This window comes from Xenopus tropicalis, chromosome 7 (assembly GCF_000004195.4).
Source record: "Xenopus tropicalis strain Nigerian chromosome 7, UCB_Xtro_10.0, whole genome shotgun sequence".
In the NCBI taxonomy this organism is placed as follows: domain Eukaryota; kingdom Metazoa; phylum Chordata; class Amphibia; order Anura; family Pipidae; genus Xenopus; species Xenopus tropicalis.
Genome location: NC_030683.2, coordinates 90,184,587 through 90,206,053, shown reverse-complemented (window position 1 = coordinate 90,206,053; position 21,467 = coordinate 90,184,587). Strand labels below are relative to the sequence as shown.

The 21,467-nt window shown below is 37.8% G+C and overlaps 1 protein-coding gene across 5 annotated transcripts in view; it reads left to right on the top strand.

Moving 5' to 3' along the window:
• The window catches only part of plch2 (phospholipase C eta 2), a 365,570-nt gene that overhangs the window by 281,176 nt on the left and 62,927 nt on the right, over positions 1-21,467 (top strand). For all 5 annotated transcript variants that reach the window (XM_031905491.1, XM_031905490.1, XM_031905492.1 and 2 more), the window contains 4 exons: positions 2,640-2,810; positions 7,656-7,749; positions 16,359-16,562; positions 18,313-18,433. In XM_031905491.1, the coding sequence (XP_031761351.1) occupies positions 2,640-2,810; positions 7,656-7,749; positions 16,359-16,562; positions 18,313-18,433 (590 nt within the window). The remainder of the gene's footprint in view (positions 1-2,639; positions 2,811-7,655; positions 7,750-16,358; positions 16,563-18,312; positions 18,434-21,467) is intronic.

The window sequence follows — 21,467 nt, the reverse complement described above, 5'->3', positions numbered from 1 at the left end:
AGCACATCAGACCTGGAAGAAGACTTTGCAGGTTCCCAGCACTATAGTTACATTTGAAAAAAAGACTAAAGCACATCAGGTTCAACCCCTCGAAGTAAACGCCAGGGCACATATATATATATATATATATACAGTATATACTCATACTGACCTATCTATACATCTGCATTTAAAAACTATGTACTATATATATACCAACATCAATACTAACTGTAGATTGTAGTATCACAGTAGCCTTGAATACTATGTTTGTTCAAGAACTCATCCAGGCCCCTCTTAAAGGCATTAACAGAATCTGCCATTACCACATCACTAGGCAGGGCATTCCCCAACCTCACTGCCCTCACCGTGAAAAAAACCCTACGCTGCTTCAAATGGAAGCTCCGTTCCTCTAATCTAAAGGGGGGGTCTCTGGTGCATTGACCCTCCGCTGTTTATAATCCCCTCTAGTGTACGTGAACAGAGTAATCATGTCCCCTTTGCAAGCACCTTTTCTCCAGAGAAAACAACCTCAACCTGTACAATCTCATAGTTTACTGGAAATCCTCCATCCCCTTTGCCAGTTCAGTTGCACTTCTCTGTACTCTCTCCAGCTATATCATCATCACTACCTGATGGGAAGCTGAGACAAGCTCATAATAAATTCTTTTGGGGGAAATAAGTTACTTTTAAAATGCTGAGCACCTTGGCTTCTCTCAGTATGATTTTGTTTTTTGCATTTTTTCCTGTTTTCTTAGAGACATACAGTATGTATCTCTGAAATTCCTGCCCCAACCAGCTGCCTTTCTTTACACTGAAACATATTCCAACAAACCTTTCTTTTTTATCTTTAGTAATATTTACCATGTATGCATGTTACAAGCAACCTTTTATAGTAACCCCAATTTATTTGTTTTATATAGGGATAGCTCATATATAATAGAACTGTAATATGATATTGACAGTGATATTCCGAGAGAGTTTGCAAGTGACCTTAATGTTTTAATTGCCTGTGGTTTTGAGTTATTTAACTTTGTGATCATCAGCTCTCCAGTTCGTAATTTCAGCAGCTGTCTGGTTGCTAGGGTCCAATTTATCATAGCAAGGAGGCAGTGGACAACTAATAGAAAAGGGCTTGAATAAGCATAAGTACAATTAAGGCCTAACAGAGGAGTAGGTTTCCGGTCAGTGACCCCCATCTGAAAGCTGGAAAGAGGCAGAAGAGGAAGGCAAATAATTCAAAATCTAGTTAAAAAAAAAAAAATAGAACACCTTAAAAGTTGCTAAAAATAGGAGAATCTATAACATACTAATAAGACAATCTACAACATACTAAATGTTAAAGGTACTACAGTATAGTTTAGATTTCATATGTATATATTTATATTCTATATAAATATAAAGATATATATATTCTGTTAGTAAGGGATATACAGTAAATGGTTAGTAATAATGCATGTTCTTCTAGATACTGGGTGCATCCAATTACTTTACTGATTCGTTAATATAACCTGACCATACCAGTGTCTGTTTTCTTTGAGTTGCTGTTCTTGCTGCCTCTTTCTGCCTCGTTCTACCTTCTCATAACCACTACTATCATGTACTCTTCTTATGAAATCTTTTCAGTGTAGCAGCAGGAAGTATAAAGGTTCATTTCTTTTTCATGTGCCCTCCAAGCCAGCATTATTCCTGTATTTAAATGAAATTGTGGCATGCAGCTATGGCCTCCAGCATATTTCAAAGCTACTTCAGCAAACAATGATAGCACAATGATACAAGGATTTGCATTTTGCTGTATTTTCAACTTTGTTCAAACATGTGACATTATTTCTGAACACAAATGAGCTGTATATTCAGGCAGAACCATGGGGCAGGTTGCTAGTTTTTCTTTGTTGGCAAGTGAAATACTTTGTAATTTTCGAATGCAAAAATATTTTGTAAATGTTTTAATTTTTTCATTTTCCTGAGCTAAAAAGTATGGTTTGATATTGTTATTCATTTCTATAGGTAATTACACGTTTAGCAATTTCGTTTATACATGTGACTGCTTTATAACTCACTTCAGATGAGGCATTTTACACAGAATGCAGAAAAACAGCACCCCTAGTGGTTTGCTATATTAAGAGTTACCAACATACTCTTATGGGTACAGCTTGGAATTTTTTTAGGACTCCATGAAGGTAGAGAGCCTTACTGAGTTCCCATACATCATTATATTATTCTCTCCTTCTTATGACTTTATCCTCCTTTGCCTCAGTCAACAAGGTGGATTGTTAGCGCTATTGGCAGCTCTCTGTGTTCAGTAAAAAGAGTTGCATAAAATAAAAATATTGATCTGTTGGATTTAATTAGTCATTATGCTCAGCTGTAAATGTGCATGTTGCTTTCTATTTACCAGGGCTCACTGTTTTCTGGCTGTGTCTTGTTTATCCATTGGTTACTCAATTAACTTCCATGTAGCGCTAATAATTGGTATTGATTGCTCTCTTTGTTCAGCAGAAAAGACACCTTGGTGATAGCTGTCTGGTCGCATTTAGTAGATCCTCATGATCATTTCAAATATTGTAAAAAGGCTTCAAAATGCACAAGTTTCTTTGTGTTTAAATAGCCTGCACAGCGTGAAAATGTAACAAGGCTGGTACAAATCTTTTATGTTGCAGGAGGCAGACACTGACGATAACCAAGGCACGCTTGGTTTTGATGAGTTCTGTGCATTTTATAAGATGATGTCAACAAGAAGGGACCTATACCTGCTAATGCTTACATACAGCAACCACAAGGACCACTTGGATCCAGATGACCTAAAACGATTCCTAGAAGTTGAACAAAAGGTATTTCAGACTTGAGTGCTTGCTTTAACAAAAAGCATTTTAGTTGGAACATCCCAAATGGTAAATGGGAGGGAAAACAGAACAGCACCCTATAGTATGCTAGTAGTAGGTTCAAGTTCCAGAGGTCCTTTTTTTGCATTCTTGCAAATGGCAATCCTATGAAGATTCAAACTATAAATTGGATAAATGTATATATTTGTTATTCTTGTTGTTATTAAGAAATCAAGCATATGCCTTTTGTCATGATTTTGTTCTGTGTATCAAATTATGTTTCAATGCTGCTTACATGTAGTGCCTTTTTTTCGCTTTGCTAAATATAGTTATTTGGAAAGCTGAAACTATAAATATAAATTCTGCTTACACACAGATATGCACCCTTAAATAAATAAGAAATTACAAAAGTGGCTGTATATGGGATACACAACAACGGTATTACTACAGGTATATTTTTATCATATACACAGTGCTTGAGTTAGACTTTTTGTGGAACTCCGTAATTACCTTTCCATGCTTTCTCTGTGCAATTTGCTACAGTCAGCGCTATCAGCACATTTTATTTTATTAAAGTTGACATATCTTATTGTGGCAGAAATCATATTCTGTATATTACACATCTTTGATTTTATTTCTCTTTTCATTTTTGTCTACAACTAAAATCAGAAACAGAGAATTTGATGATAGAAAAGAACCAGTCGGTCCATCCAGTCTTCTGACTAAACCTTAGCTCTGGTTTTAAGACTCATAGGCAGATATTTCATATTTATCCCATACGAGTATGCATTATTTTCTCAGTTAGACCTGACCATGGGTCTAAGTATTTGCTTATGTTCCTATTTAGTTTCCTCATTCTGACTTCATGTTGTGTCTCTTGGATCCATCATCTGCTTCTCAAAATTGATTCCCTTCGTTCATAATTGTCTTTATATAGTTGAATGCTATCTAGACTATGGACTATCTTAAGCTGGCCATACACAGTCCGATAAAAAGCTGCTTACTCCCCTCCAGGCCAAGTCTCCACTTATTGGCCTTTGTATGGGCCCTTCCAAGGGGGTTGCTGACTGATATCTCACTGAATATTCCATCCTTTTCTGGTATTATTAGCTTTCTACAAACCTAATCTAAAGAAAATATATATCAAGAACTTGCTCCTTTTCCTATACAGCCTACCCAATCTTGCTATTGTCATCTGAAATGAATTCTTTATCATTCTCTTGTCTTTTACAGTAACTTACCATTCAATATGTAACATGCATTTTGTCTTCATTAACTTTAAAAGTTCTCAAACCCCAAAGCTTCCAATTTCCATAAATCATTTTGCATTTGACTAATCTGGATATATTATGGATATATTAAATAAAAAAGTGGCTATCACAGACCTCTAAGGTATACGGCATATTAGCAATTACTGTATTTTACAGTTCTACAGTATATTTTTTACTAAGTACTAAATATACAGATCTTTTGTAAATTTTTTCCTTTGTGAAGTGCTGATTAATTCATCTATGCTCAAATAAATGAATTCTTAATCTAAATCACCCAATCCCTTCTTAAAGGCATTAACAGAATCTGCCATCCCTGCATCAATAGGAAGGGCGTTCCCCAACCTCACTGCCCTCACCGTGAAAAACCACCTACGCTGCTTCAAATGAATGTTCCGTTCCTCTAATCTAAAGGGGTGGCCTCTAGTCCCTTGACAGTCTACCCTCATAGTTTAAATCTTCCAGCCCCTTTACCAGTTTAGTTGCAGTCTCTGCACTCTCTCCAGCTCATTAATATCCTTCTTAAGGACTGGAGCCCAAAACTGCACTGCATACTCAAGGTGAGGCCTTACCAGGGACCTATAAAGAGGCAGAATTATGTTTTCATCCCTTGAGTCAATGCCCTTTTTTATACAAGACAGCACTTTATTTGCTTTAGTAGCCACAGAATGACACTGCCTGGCATTAGACAACTTGTTATCTACAAAAACCCCCAGATCCTTCTCCATTAAGGATACTCCCAACACACTGCCACTTAGGGGCCCATTTACTTACTCACGAACGGGCCGAATGCGTCCGATTGCGTTTTTTTCGTAATAATCGGTATTTTGCGATTTTTTCGGAAAATTATCGCGACTTTTTCGTTACCAATACGATTTTTGCGGAAAAACGCGAGTTTTTCGTAGCCATTCAGAAAGTTGCGATTTTTTCGTAGCATTAAAACTTGCGCAAAAAGTTGCGATTTTTTCGTAGTGTTAAAACTTGCGCAAAACATCGCACCTTTTAAGTTTTAACGCTACGAAAAAAGCGCAACTTTTCGCGCAAGTTTTAACGCTACGAAAAAATCGCAACTTTCGGAATGGCTACGAAAAAGTCGCGTTTTTTCGCGCAAATCGTATTGGTAACGAAAAAGTCGCGATAATTTCCGAAAAGTCGTAAAGGCGCCGAAAAAAATACGAAAAAGTCGCAAAATGTTCGTTTTCCAATCAGAATTTTTCCAATTCGGTCGGAATTTGTGTCTTAGTAAATCAGCCCCTTGGTGTATAACTTGCATTTATATTATTTTTACCAAAGTGCATAACTTTGCACTTGTCAACATTGAACCTTATTTTTGTTTTTTTGTGCCCCGATTTCCAGTTTCGTCAAATTGCTCTGCAAATTGGCAGCATCCTGCATGGACTGACCCCTGCAGTACTTCACTATCAACATTGGTCCACTTAGAAAATGGTCCATTTACCACCATGCTCTGTAATCTATTCTTTAGCCAGTTCTCTATCTAAGTACAAATATTATGTTTCAGGCCAATATCCCTCAGTTTAAAGGGAAGTATATATTACATATTTTTGGGGAATTACAATTTGAACTCTGTAAATAAATTAAAGTTAAATCCTGGCAGTTTCTTACGCAGGTGTCAAGCACATTCCACATTAGAAGTGTACAAATAATGTTCCAGAGTTGAGCTCGAAAGAAGACAGCAGCAACCCATTATTGGGGAAATTCTGCTGAAACATGAATAAGGCAACCAAGGAAGATGACACATTGAATGATTGTGTGTCTGATCTGGGAGATCACTTAATGGAAAACTGCATTAATCAAAGCAATAAACCCAGAAACAGAGCAGTGTTTAAAAAAAGAAAAAAAAAAATTCTCTGCAGCTGTAGGGTAATTTTTTTGTTGTTGTTGGATAAAGCGAATTAAATCAATATTCTCGATTGTTTTTCAAATGGCATACACATTCATCCAAGTAAAATAAATGTAATGCCAATCTGATGCTTAATGCCCAGCAATGCAGTATAAGTACAATGCCAAGCAACAGGATATGGAAATTATCTCTTGAATGGTTAACAGTATATAAGCAGTACCAATTCCATGTATATAAACTAGAGCATACGGCAGGATAAACACAGTGCCAAATCAATGTATACTATTCCAAAACACTTGGTAGAATAAGTACTGTGCCATTTCAGTGCAGAATAAATACAGTGTTGTTTCCTTATATCATTCCCTCAAACAAATTTGAATTATTTGCTTAAAATGGACTTTAAGGGAGATGACCTTCTTGTAATTTCGACCTTTCTGGATAACTGGAGTTCGGAAAAGGGATCCAACTGTCAATATAGTGAAGGTTGGGGCCAAAATAATTTTTCACAAAACAGGAGAGCAGTCTGAAAAAAATAATGGATTTGGGGTGAGCTAAAAGATACCACCCAAGTGCTATTTACACTTTATTTTATACAAAGACTAAAACAGTTTCTCGAGCAGCATTCCTCTGTAATTTGCTAATTTGTACTAAACTATTCCTCTGGATACATCGGTTCTATCCCACACTCTGAAAATGTACAGGCAGGTTAATTGGCTCCTAAAAAAATTAACTATAATGACAGTGAATATAATGGGGACCTTAAATTTGTAAGCTCCCCTGGGGCAGGGACTTGTGTGAATGGTATATACTCTCTGTAAAGTGCCACAGAATATGTTTGCACTATAGAGCAATGTTCAATAAAAATAATTACCTTTAAATTTTATTATTTTGATAAAATCACAAAGAACAACATTTCAGTGTGGCATCTGTTGTTGGGTAAGATTAAAGACTTGGTGCAGGTTTGATTACTTTTGGTAGGGACTGATTGTTAAATTTACCAGTGTTGACAACTTTAAAAACCCTTTTATTATTCCTTGTTAGACCTCAAGGTGCTGGTAAGTATTTTTATAGATGAGTTAGAACACAACATGAGTCAGCAGTGTAAGAAAGGGTAAGTCAAGACATGTATCCTAATACCAAATAGTGGGTTTCAACACCACCAGAAATATTTATTTCTAGCGGCTGAACTCGGCTTTGAGTTTTGCTACCCACACAGCACATGTGGGGAGGCTGGATATTATCCTATTTAATATCTCTTAAATCCTCTGATCGGTCTAGCCTGTTTGAGTTTTTAGTTTCTTTATTTCTCAATTGAGCTCCGAGAGGTCAGGTAATTTGCCTTCCCTACATTACAAGCTCAGCTAGATATCTGAATCCTTTAATCCTCCATTACAAGACACTTTTGGGCTTTAGCACCTGAGAACTCTTCAAACAGGTACCCCATGGACATAATGCCTGACAAACCATAGGACCTCCAAAAGCCAAAAAAGCCTGTGTAAGTTTATCGCCTATTATCAGTAGCTTCCATTGAGTGCTAATGCTTACTGCTTGCTACTGGACTTGACACAGAGTGACAGACACAGGAATGCCATTGGGTGATTACAAGCCCTCCGAGCATTAGGTTAGGATATTGAAATTGCTGTATTCAATAAAGAACTGTGGTGCAGGCTTTTGAAATCAGATTATCTGCCAGGGATTTATATCTTTCTTTTATTTATCCCACAGATGATAAATGTGACAAAGGAATACTGCTTGGATATTGTTGATAAATTTGAACCATGCCCGGAGAATAAAAAGCAAGGGGCACTTGGAATAGATGGTATGTATGCTGACATTTGCTGCTAACATAAAACAAAGAGTATAGCTCATGCTACAGTATAACCATAACAAAATGCTCTTGGTTCTTATTCTCAGTTCTTTTGTTGTACAAGGATCTTATATTTTTTTTTTTTTTAAAGTTTTTATTTTGCATTTTTCAATTTTAAACAACATAAGGGAAATTTCCCTTTGAGGAAAATAAGAAAGAAAAAAGAGATAAGAAGAGTCAGAAAAAGAAGAAGAAGAAAAGGGGGAGTGAGCTGGAGGGGTGCTATATCCAAGGTTTACATTTACACAAAGCCAAGATGGGGACCTTGTGTCTTTTTTGCTGAGTGTTTCAGGTCGGCTAAGGTGGTGCATCTGCCAGGAGCCATGTCCCCCATATGGCCTCAAATTTGTCCGGGCATCCGCGGGCTTGATACACTAGCTTCTGTTTTGGTAGGGAGTCATTAATGAGCTTTTTCCAAAAGTTCAGAGAGGGTGGTCCTGTAGATTTCCAGTGTAGTAACAATGCCTTTTTGGCATAGTATAGCAGTTGTAAGTAGCACAATTTGGCTGGAGGTCCCAATTGTAGGGTGTCCAGTATACCTAATAAGCATAGACTGGGTGACAATATATTGGGGAGTGCCAGTGCTGACTCAGCGTAACTGAGCACCTCTCGCCAGAATCCCTTTATTACTGGACATTCCCAGAAGAGATGGTAGAAGGTCCCCACCTCGTTGGGACATTTAGGGCATAGATCAGAGGCCCCAGGATATATTCTAGCCACTCTTTGTGGGGTAAGGTACACTCTATTCAAGAACTTGATCTGTATATATCTATCTCTGCTGGAGATGGTTATTTGGGGTACCTGTTCTAAAGCGTCTTTCCACATCTCTTCCTCCAGGTCTGGTATGTTTTCACACCATTGTTGTTTAACCTTATGATATTGGGGGGTATTTGTTTGCATTATTACAATATACATGTATGTCAATGCTTTAGCCAGATCTGGCCTACGGAGATACCTCTCCAATGTAGTTTCAGTAATTGTTAGCGGCCTTGTAGGGAATTGTGACTGGAAAGCATGCTTTAGTTGCAGGTATTGAAATAACATGTTTGTTGGTAGCTGAAATTCAGCTCGAAGTGCATTAAATTGTTTACATTCCCCACCCACGGTGATGTCTCCTAGTGTTTTTATTCCCGCGGCTGCCCACCTAGCTATTTCAGGCACAGTTTGGAAGTGTAAAAGGTATTTGTTGCCCCATATAGGTGTCCATTTGGACCAGACAGGTTGTTTATTTTGAGCAACTTTGAGTGCTTTCTGAAAGGACTCTACCACAGTATTAATGGGAAGTGTTGTTTGATAGTATGGAGAAATGCCCCTATAGGGTAGTTTAGCTAACGCCTCTAAGGATCCTACGATGGCAGCCTCTAATACTAATGAAGGATCTTATATTATGTAAGAAACTTAGCCATAGCACGTATCATGCCTTTTTATTTACTGTGGTTTCCTGATGGTGATGGTGAACATGGTTTGGAGCTAAAAAGAATGTTCAACCTTCATGCCTCAAGCTGTGGCAGAAATACACATACCAGATGCCAAAGGAAGCCTAACACTTGTATTTTTTAGAAATAAGCATGAAGTATAAGAAGAGATTGAATAGCCTAAACTATCATGCACATCCAAATGTAAGCACAATTATCTCAAAGTAAAATCTCTGGCAATCCCAAAGCTCTCTGTTCCTAGCTGCATCCCTAGACTCTAGGTTTTACAAGACAAGGACCTCCTTCATTCTGTCTCTTCTTATACCTGGCATCTCAAATTCATTTAAAATTAATAAATAGGACCATGTATGTCAATGTAATCTTAATGTAATTTTGGGACACCATTGCTTGTGTCTATATCTCTGACCAGCACAAACTATTACACAATTAATATTCAAAGCACCTTATTTAGGCAGATAACACTTTACAGCTAAATGGTTAATTCACATTTTAGTAATGTGATCAGCTCCATGGTATTAATAATAATAATAAATGATATCACTATGCACTTTATGAATATTTATGCTGCCTAATGTTCATTCAGCACACAGGCAATTAAGTTGCTACAATGCGCTTTCATAAACTGTTCTGGGTCTGGTTAAATGACTCAATTATGTCTGCTTTACATTTTCCTTTATGAGATTAGAATGCACACACAAACACAAAAATGAAAACAAACACAAAACAGAAAAGCAGCCATAGTAAAAATACAAAATGATTCTCTCAATTTTTTAGGTCTGGACCCCTATAAGGGTGAGCACTATCAGATACAGTTTTCTCCCATTAACAATACTGCAGAACTGTAGCCTTTCTGTCATAGTTTAACAGTGACTCTAGATCATGCATATTTTAGTTATTTGTATTTTGAAACTTTCACAAACACAAAACCTAATTTGTTTCCAGTTGCAGAAAGTTACTTTTAATGTAACTAATAAAATATTTAAGGTGCACAGCAGGAAAATATAAATGTCAACACTTCACTCTCAGTTCATGTTAAAAAGTTATGCTTACGGTATGGTTGGATTCATTCTCTGCACAAGCGCCGCTGTTAAATGGATGGGGAGATGTGAAATATGGTTTCGCTTCAATGTATTTTTCCTTAAGCAGAACACTGGCCACAGAAATTTCAGAACTTTTCTTCTAGTGCATTTCTGCATTTATATCTGCGATAAGGAACTGCTGTCTGCTTGCCTCTGCTGAAATAAGCTTGAAAATTCTCAACAGGCACAATCTGGAATGACTAAGAATGTTGTTTCCATTATATTTTTATTCACAAAACATATTGTGCATATGAGTTCCTGTTGCCATCCGGCTTGCCTCAGACTAGTCCCTGTATTAAATGCAGAAAGGGTCATTAGCACAGCAAAGTGTCAGTTTGGATGTAAAGTACTAGTTCGGATGCAAATAAACATTTCTTTTTTACCCATAATGAAGTATTTTTCTATAATTCAAGCATCCTTGGAGCCATGTGCAGGGGGATTAGCAGATAGTAGATTGAAGAATCTTACTAAACTGGAATATATATATAAGTAAATATTGCCTTTTTACATCCTTTCTCTTGACCCACCATTTAGTGATGGGCTGTGTGCGCCCTCAGGGATCGCATGACCAGAAATAATGCAGCTCTCTAACAGGAAGAAGTGTGAGAGTAAAAGGCAAAACCTGTCTATTCATTGGCTCATGTGACCTAACGTGTGTGCTCCATGAATTGTATATTCCTAGGTGGCAACCCTTAATACTTTTTTATTTAGGATTACCAAATGGCACATATTACTTCAAAAGTATAATTTTTCTGAAAATGTTTTATTTGGCAAGGTTTTACTTGTGAGCAGTGATCAGCGAATCTGTTTGTGGTGAAAAATCTGGGAAACAAGTTTGTCGCACTAATTTTTCGTCGCGCATGTCTTTTTTTTGACGCGACCGTGTCCAATTTAATGCGACCGTAACTTTTTTTGATGCATTTTTCCGTGGCTGAAGTTTCACAAAACAATTTGCCAATGGCAAAACGTGGAAATTCGCTGCGAATCCAGGCCTGCCGAAAAAATTTGCTCATGTTTTATTCAATATATTTGTATAGAGGCCTGCATTGTTTGGGGGGGTATATTTTTCCTTTTGCTATATATGTACATAGCAAATATGGATGCAAGTTGCAGCTAACCTTTTCAAGAGCAAGGATTGCATGACTTCAAGCGCTTAGCAATAAAACTCCATTAGTGTGTGATTCTTTTGGCACATGTCTGTTGCGTCTATTGACACAATCTGCTGTTGGACGGTAGCGGTAGTGGCAGAAGGTGAGTGGCGGTAGCTCCATGTTGGGCTTGGCACAAATATACAAAAGGGTAGGGAGCATGTCTGGACACAGGTATCTTTATTGAACAGCTTCAATAACCACAACATTTCCATCCATTGTAGAACAACTTGCCTCTAGTGATGAGCAAATTTTTTCGACAGGCATGGATTTGCAGCATTTTCGCATTTCGCCATTGGCAAATTGTTTTGCGAAACTTCAGTGAAAATTCGTTAAACGCAAAAATTCTTTGTCACGTGTCAAATTGGGCACAACCACGTCAAAAAAGGGTGTGGTCACGTCAAAAACAGGGCGCGGTCGCAACGACATTTGAGCATGGTCGCATCAAAAAAGTGTGGGCGGCAAAAAAAAGACGCAGGAATCCAAAAAAGACATGAGTGACAAAAAAAATTGTGCAACATGCGTTTCACAAATTTTCGCTCATCACTACTTGCGTCATCTAATTCAAACAAAAGGAATAGAATAGCAGCCCAATACTGGCCACATACAACTTCAGTGGACAACAGTGGCTTGAGGAATAGTTTTATTCATTTAAAAGCAACTACCTCTGTAATTAAATTATGTTATCTATGGTAGTGATGTTGGGCCCAGTTCAATAACTTCCTTTAAACTAGAGTTTTTATCAGAAAAGTGCCTCTGGAATACAGTAAAAAAAGAAAATTCTACTTTTTTTTTGCTTTATATAATATGCTTACTTTTGTGAAAATGCTGCATATTGTACCATGAATAGAAATGAACCAAACATATTTCAGCTTGCATAACAGGAGGAAAAGATTTGAATTCTATGGAGCACAGGTAAGATTCAACACGATGCCATTTAGTCTGACAGCTCTTTTGTTCATGACAAATGAATGTTCCTCCATTAGTACTGGATGTAATTGGGTGCTTATCATTTCTCTGATTGTTCTGAAAACATAATGCTAGTATCAGACTGGGTCACATTGACTGAAGCAAACACTGTAATTATCAGTTCTATGCTAGATGGATGGTACTTAAATGGAGAAAAGAGGGCTCCATAACACTGCTGAGTAATAAGACTCTGCCATTACAAAATGACATCAATCAATTAAATCCTGGTCCCTCCAATAATATTAGGCAAGATACTCATCTTGTTTCATTTTACCTTCAATTTTAATTTTTGCATAAACATATTCAAAAAGTTCATCTCTAATAATTTTTTATTTGCTTCTACTCCTCAAAACTTCTGTAAAATAGTTACTGGCTCAGTTTGTAGTTTTATGCCTATGGCACATGGGGAATATCTCTGGCATTTTGCTTACAGTGCCAAAAAACACTGCATCACCTTATTTGAAATGAACCAGTGCTATCCCCATAATGCTCAATGGAAATCACCTGTAAATGCTTGCTTTTATTTACAATATAAACAAACCCTGTGCAGAGGGACACCTATTTCCCTGCTATTTGGGTTGGTACTAGGGATACACTGAATCCTGAATTTGGGTCAGCATTCAGCCCTTTTTCAACAGGATTCAGCTGAATCCAAGTGCCTTGTAGAACCAAATCTGAACCCTTCAAATCACATAACTTTATCACATGATTAAGAAGTTTGGGGGGTGGGGTTTCCACATGATACCCATGTGGATTTTTTCACCCCCTCCTTGCTCCAGTTTGCATATGCAAACTAGGGTTCCATTAAGTGGTGAAAGATTCCCCCAAAAAATAGATTTGTTCGATCTCTAGATGGAAACTGAGCTTTACAAAACAGTAATTTCCTTTATCTTTTAACAGTTGCCACTTATTGTTTGTACTAACTGTGTTTATTTGATACACAAGAAAGCAGAAAAAAACATTGTTGATACAGTATCAAAAGCCCCAAATGTTATACATGACTATATTACTGTATATCATTAAATAGAATCACAAGATGTTTGTATAATATTACAAAATAGTGCTCAAACAATATAAAGCTCACTTTTATTCAATTAAGCCCTTATAAAAAATATAAGTAATGCTTCAGTCAAGCTTAATGTTTTATAGCAGAGTACGAAGAAGTGCCACCTAAGGTCACCTATTTGGCACAGATTTCCTTTGTATCATGGCCCAAGGTTAAACTTAGTCATTCACCATTATCTGCTCGTATGTTCAATGCAAAATAACCCTTATTTTTTCTTGCTGTTCTTCACAGTTGTTCTGCACTTGAACTACCTATCAAACATATTGTATTGATGGTTTGTACATCTCTATATTGAGATGCAGAGAGTGGAGTAACACTTAAATTAACTGAAATTAAAAAATACTTTCCTCACTTCCATGAGCTAGATTCAGATCCCAGCATCACATAGTTCTGGAAATGACCCTGTTAATGAAAAACAATGACTTTCAGTTCTATGAGAAAGCAGGTTCTAATTTATTTCATAAAGGATTCTGATGGGAATTATTATATAAATCTGAGGGGAACAGGGCTGAATAATGATACATTACAGTGTCCTTTGACTTTGTACATTGGAGATATTTTTATGAAATACACTTGAGAGAAGCAGAAATAGAATGTACCATCTACAGAAAAAGAATGTATAATGTTGCCCCTCAGTATCATGCCACTAGATTTCTAGCTGATCTCTGACCTTCATTCTCATTGATAATGAGAGGTTTAGCCACTCCTGAATAGACAGAAAGAGGACAAGGTTAAACAGGGAGTCAGCAAATTTTTGGTTTTCTTAGCTCATTTGGATTCTATGTGGAAAATACATTAGTTGCCTGTGTAATTCCCATAAACTTCCCTTTAACAGTGTTGCTACTCAGCTGAGGTTACATAATTTTTTAAAAAAGCAATGCACCTTTGTGTCCCTCCTGCATTTGTTAGTGTATAGATCATTTTTTAAAAGCAGCCACAAGTGATTGTGCTAAAATGTAGATGCATGTTTCACATAGGTATGCCATATATTAAAGTTACTTGTGGCTAAATGTTCCTTTCACTCAGGGATGGACTGGCCCAGTGGGACCCCAATTAAAAACCTGATCCCCACCTGCTGTACCCTGACCCAGACCAAATCCCCACCTGCCGCTCCCCTCCTCCCAGCAAAGTATAAGGTACGCATGGGGGGAAGGGGCTGTCGGTGGGTGAACAGATACTGAACTGAGGGGGTGTTGGGCTCTTAGGGTAGCAGCCCCAGTGGACCTCTCACACCACAGTCAAACCTTGCTTTTACTTCTCTATAGATGGTGCCACGCACAGTGTTGGACCGGCCCACTGAGATACCAGAACTCCCGGTGGGCCCAGGTGTCAGTGGGCCCTCCTTCTAACCCTATTTCAGTATGGGGGAAAAAGGGTTAAAAAAATGGAAGAACAGAGTATATCATGTAAATAAAAAAGACTAAGTAAATAAAAGGCGTGTATAGAGTGGAGCAAAGCTTGTTTTTGTTTTTCTGTTTGCTTTCATCTTCCTTGTATGGGTTTTCTATCCCATTCTTCCACCTTTATTACTGAGATACAAAAGTGGGGAGAAAATACACTGAACACACAGACATGAAACATTTATGTTCCTCTCATTAAGTAAGTGACATATTTTGCCCTAAAGGCGAAGGCCATTGAATATATTTCCTGATAAATGCCTCTAGCACGGTCTGTAAAAATGGTCATGATGAGCAACTGCATTTATATCTCCATAGACCATTCCATGGGATTGTACTTAAAACTTGGTGAAACTTGGTGTAAAATTATAGCCCTAACTTCTCAAATTGATTTTTTTTGTTGGACACTTTGAGCAGTGGTACATGGCACATTTTGAGCATTTTGCCACATTAATGAATTTCACTGAATTATCACTCTGAAACACAGCAGTGCAAACATGCAAGAATGAGTAGCACTTTGTTAGTTTGTACCTATGGAACTTTGCTTAGTGCCATTTCATGCATAGCCCTGTCTGTGGCCTACGGTATTCATTTGTCTGTTGTGTCTGCCTGATGGCTGTACACTAACTCCAAAGATACATGTTCATATGGCTTTTTGTTAAAGCTACTTATTTTCAGTTAATTGTTGGGATTCAAAATAGGCCCTGGCATTCCAAGTACACAGAGGCCCAAACAGGAACCACAGGCCCACTAAATAGCAGCCCCTCTGGTACTTGCCAGAATCCACAGATTGCCTGTCAGACGCATCAGTATTTTATTCACATAGTCATCTTATAGTAATGATTGCTCTTTCTCTGGGGCAACATGAATATTTTATTTTTTGCTGCCTACATTGCATTCAAAGTGCAGAAGTATGTGATTGGTAATTGACGGATTATATAGTGCTCTTGACCAATTTCATTAAGAATGATGATCCTGATGCTCAGCTACCAACTGTAATTGGCCATACCTAATGCAGTACTAATGATTGTTTTCATGGGCAGACATCTTGTAATATATTTAACTTCAGTCCTCTAATTTCCTAAATTCAAGTGGACTGAATACAATAAATCTTATAGTAACTAACAGGTTGGAATAGTACAGTTCATTAACAGTTACTTTGTGCATGAAAATGAAGGTTTACTCTTAACCCATTCATTATTCATTGGCTTATATAAAATACGTTATTGGCTTAAGCTCACTTTAGCAGTTTAAATGAATAATTTAATGCACAACTTGATCTTACTGTCCTATCTGTATCATTCAAAACAAAGTTTAATGTTTCCTGAAAGCTTTAGGTGTTCCTTTATGAAAATTCATCACTTTGTCATCTGTAAAAGTTTAACCATGGATCAGGGAAGGATCTCTGAAAACAAAGTGTTGACACTTATTGAATTAAACTTATCCTTGTGATTCATTGCTTGCAGGTTTCACTAACTATATGCGCAGTCCGGCGGGTGATATCTTCAATCCAGACCACTATCAAGTGAATCAGGATATGACCTTACCCTTGAGCAACTATTTCATTGCATCCTCTCACAACACATATCTCATGGGAGATCAGTTAATGTCTCAGTCTCGAGTAGACATGTACGCGTGGGTATTGCAAGCCGGTTGTCGTTGTGTTGAGGGTAAGAAATTCAATGGAATATATATTGTTCACTTTTGGTTACCTGCATTAACTTTATTTGCCCTCTTTTAAATAAATGAACACTGTATTATCTCTCACCAAGTCCAAACGGCTCATATAAATTACTTTCCAGATCACATTCAAATAAATGGACTGCTGTCGTACAGATTAATCACTTGCATTTGTATGATATATACAAATTGTTTAAATGAATGCAAGCATAATTCAAATGTATGTAGTAATAAACAATCATGACTGGTATGAGGTCAGTTAGAATGTCACTGGAAGCTTTTCCAGCTTAAATATGGTTTTATCCCCCTTCCATATATCCGCATAACCTGGATTAGAATCTTTTGCCTGGAATTGTTTCATCCATTAATTATCTTTATGTTCCTCCCAGCTTACAACAAAAAATGTTAATATTTACAGCCAAGGAAAGTGCTAAAAACAAAAAAAGACACAGGGCAAGTCTGGACTGGGATTCAAAATAGGCCCTTGCATTTCAAGTAGACAGAGGCCCAAACAGCACTATTAAAGGGTCAATTAATAGTGACCGTGTATGGCATCTTACAGCAGCACCTTTAGCATTTGCCAGAATCCACAGATTGCCAGCCCAGGCTTGACACAGGGCCATGCAGAAAGTTTGGGACCCACATCAAACTACAAACTCCTGTAATCCTAATCCTCACCCTTCAGTGGGGTAAATGCTGTAAGGATCCTGGGAGGTGAAGTTCAGAATCAAGCAGACCATATGTGGCTTAATAAAAACTGACAATCGGCTGAGAAAGAGTCGACAACTTACCATCCTAAAGTACTGTCCAGAGTGCAAAGTGTGAAAAATGGGTACAAACCACCATGTTTATTTAAGATGGTGCCCCATACTCGTCTGAACTGCTGAAGGTCTATGCACTTCAAAATAGATTCCAGAGACCTATGTTTGTTTTCAACCAATACATCACTCGCTGTGTTTGTATTCATGACAGTGATGTATTCATGAGGAGCAAACAAAGGTACACATGGGAACAGGGCCGGAACTAGGCACCTGCCTAGGGTGCAACCGTGAGGGGGAGCTAGGCAGGTATCTCTGTTGCCAACCCCTAGTCTGGGATCTCTTACCTTCACCACTGATTTCCTGGTCACTCCCCCCTCTGCACGCTGCCTGCAGGCTTTAGTGTTGCACTCCCCTCTCAATGGCGCCTAGGGCACCCAGCCAACTTGGCCCACCTCTGAACATGAATGACATACAAGTTAGGGTACACTGGTAGGTGCAGGCTGCAACAGGGCCCTGTACGTACCATCTACCCTATGGCAGGTGATAAAGACAGAGTTCCTGTGTGCCTGTTGCCACTGTAACCTTCACCTATTGCTGGATTTTTAATCTGGTGCTAAGTGCAGACCCCAGACACAACAGCTTTATAAATGAGCAGGCAGGGGCACAATTTTGCATTCCTAGGTGCTATAGAACTTGTACTTGAGTTCCTAGTCATTGTCCCTCAGTAACTGTTTCTAAGCTGTTATGTGTGCTCTTAGAAATATTGCAGGGTGACAACTGTGAAATGTTAAAATATATCTGCAACCTTACTATGAGCTAAAAAGGGATAGTACAAATTTTCACATATGTAGGTGCTAAGACTCTATATCTGAAACACCCTGGTAAAGATTAAGGTTGTCTGTTTCACCTTTGCTAGTGAAGCGAAACCCCTGATTCACTAGTAGCACTTATAAAACATGTTTTTCTCATCTTTCTACAGTGGACTGTTGGGACGGACCTGATGGAGAACCAATAGTTCATCATGGCTATACTTTAACCTCTAAAATTCTTTTCAAAGATGTGATAGAAACAATTAACAAATATGCCTTCATCAGAAATGAGTAAGTTACTTCCTTTTTTATTCATTGTTAGTCATTCTTTTCCTTGGGATATGTTGTGGAAAGTATTATAGCAAGAACCATTTCAGTAAAAGACACACATGATGCACATTGCATTCACAGAATGTATAGATTGTTTTTCTGACTACTATTCAGTATGTAAAACTGTTTTGACCATAAGGTTTGTCTGGGTGGAAACAGTCATCACAGGAAAAAAAATATTATCTATTTTAAAGCTTTAGGAGTGGTTTTGCAATAGTTTCTGTGTGGAATGTTTCTGATGAGATACCCAGTATGGCAGATACCATTATCCCTTTCATGTCTAAATGCAAACATTTAAAGAAGAAAGGTTTTGTGCCTGTAATACTTTGCCTTCATATCAGAAAGAAACTTTGAGAGACTTAAAATGAATTGCAAGCACACACATGTATTAGGGTGTTTCTTTATACATAAAGATATACAAATTCTTATAGATCTTCAACAATACTGTTAAAAGAAAAATTGTTATCGTATCATTATAAAGTTTACAACATTGTAAGATCTCTTGTAGGAAGACCCTCTAAGGCCATCTCTATATATGATTCATTAATCCAAATCTGTTATAATACATACTAGTAAGTGACATTTTCTGCCAGGTTTCTCCCATGAAAAAAACACCCATATACTCCAATGGTCACAAAACAGTCACAGTGAAAAAATGCCCATTCACTTCAAGGCATTTCACATGACTTTTTTTTCGGTGAAGCGAAATGGGACAAATTCACTCATCACTAAGAGCTCAGGGCTAATCAAATTAAACTGCAGACAGAGAGGAAGAAACAACCACACTATCTTATGATAGCGATACATACACAGGTCTTATATAAAAGTTTGTCTAGGTGAGAAGCAGGGTATATCCATGCTGCTTTTTCTTTTAAAGGAGAAGGAAAGCTAAAAACTAAGTAAGCTTTATCAGAAAGCTCTATGTAAATACAGCCATAAGCACTTACAGAAATGCTGCACTGACTTCTCTGTAAAAAGATTAGTTGTGTCTGTTTTCCTGTGCCACAGACACACAGCTTTCAGCTTCCTGCTCTCTCCTGCTCCCCCCTCCCTCAAGAATGCTAAGAACTCACTACCCCCCCTTAGGAATGTGGATCTGAGCCAATCAGCAGGAAGCTGACTCATAGTCTTACTAACTGAGCATGTTCACTTGGTCTGGGTGTCTGTGCAGGAGCGAGGCATTATGGGAACTTTCTTTACACAGCTCAGGGTTTTTTCTTCCTGTCTGGCTTCAGATCATCTGAACAGGAGAAATATGGGGAGACTTAAGGGCACTATTGAGACAACTGAAGGTATGCCTGCAGCTTAAGATGAACTCTTTACTGGCCTTTCCTTCTCCTTTAATTTATTATAAACATGGAAAAGGACCAAATATGAACTCCTTTTACACTACTGCATAGGTATTAAATAATATTAAATTGCATGTTACCATTGAGGAAATCCTGTGACGAAATGGCATTAATAAGGGAAAATGAAAGCACCTATAATAAGTCACTTTAGTTATAAGCAGTTTAGGTTCATGAACAGAACACACAGCTGGGTAACTAGCCATTTGCTGCTTTTTGACTTGCATGCTTGGTATACAGCATGCACTGAATGAGCTGTTATAATCCATTTACTTTTTAATGTGTGTAATCTGGATGCTTGTTTATGTTGCTATCGGGTGTGCACAATTAGCATAAAAGAACTCAGTGTAATCATAGCTGAGGCGTATAGGTTTTATTTGCCTTTAACGCAGCTGCATAAAAACACCAGGGTCCATGTTGAACTGTTTCTTTTGCTGAACTGATTGCATCTCAGGCGGTTTGCTCATCTGTGCTCTCCTTTATATTTATGTTTTGCTGCAGCTCCTCCAGAGCACTTGCTTATATTTCTCTCTCTGTATGCCCAGTAGCACCACCTCTGTGCTTTTGTTTCTAATTGTTCCACGTAGCAGTTTTTAATCAGTCTATGTTTACAGCTAAAAGGGATCAGAAAAAAGGCACACTGCTGCTATAAAAGGAATCTGTAATCACAAATGCATACATTTATGAAAAGCAGCAAGCAGAAAACATGATGTATCCTTCATGTGTAGCGTTTCTCCAGTGGCCAGCTACCACTACTTCCACTAGAGTACCACTGCTCATGAGTGACTAGGGAATATTCCTGTAGTTGGACTATAAAACACAATACCATGTATTTCTTTTATTAATTTCTGAAATAACCTTGGTTCTGTGAAATTAAAAAACATTTCATATTCCCTAGATCAACGCACGTGAACTTTCTTTCCACAGGTCTGTTCAATACATTTTTGCAATAACTGTAAAGTTTTGAAAATAGCATATATAAACTATAATGGTATTATCTGTATTCAGCAAAACATAGTTCTGTGGTTTTACTAGTCCCCAACCTGTTTTACCCTTGAGCAACATTTTAATAGAAAAAAATAGTTGGAGAGCAATGCCATCATGAAAAAGTTTCTACAAGATGACTAATAAAGGCTGTGATTGGTTATGTGGTAACCCAATGTGAACTGGGAGCCTGCGGAAGGTTCTGTTTGGCAGTAAACCTGATTTTTATGCAACTTAAGCTGGTCTCCAAGCCTGGAATTAAAAACTTGTTCAGGCTTTGAGGCCACTGGGAGCAACACCAAGAGGTTGGTGAGCAACATGTTGCTCCTGAGCCACTAGTTGGGGATCACTGATCTAAGATATGTGACTCTCCTCCCATTTACACTACTACTGCTACAGGTATGGGATCCCTTACCCAGAAACCCATTATCCAGAAAGTTCCGAATTACGGAAAGGCCATCTTCCATAGACTCCATTATAAGCAAATAATTCTAATTTTTAAAAATGATTTCCTTTTTCCGTGTAATAATAAAACAGTACCTTGTACTTGATTCCAGCTAAGATATAATTAATCCTTATTAGACGCAGAACAGTCGTATTGGGTTTATTCAGACTTAAGTTATGGAGATCCAAATCACGGGAAGATCCCTTATCCAGAAAACCCC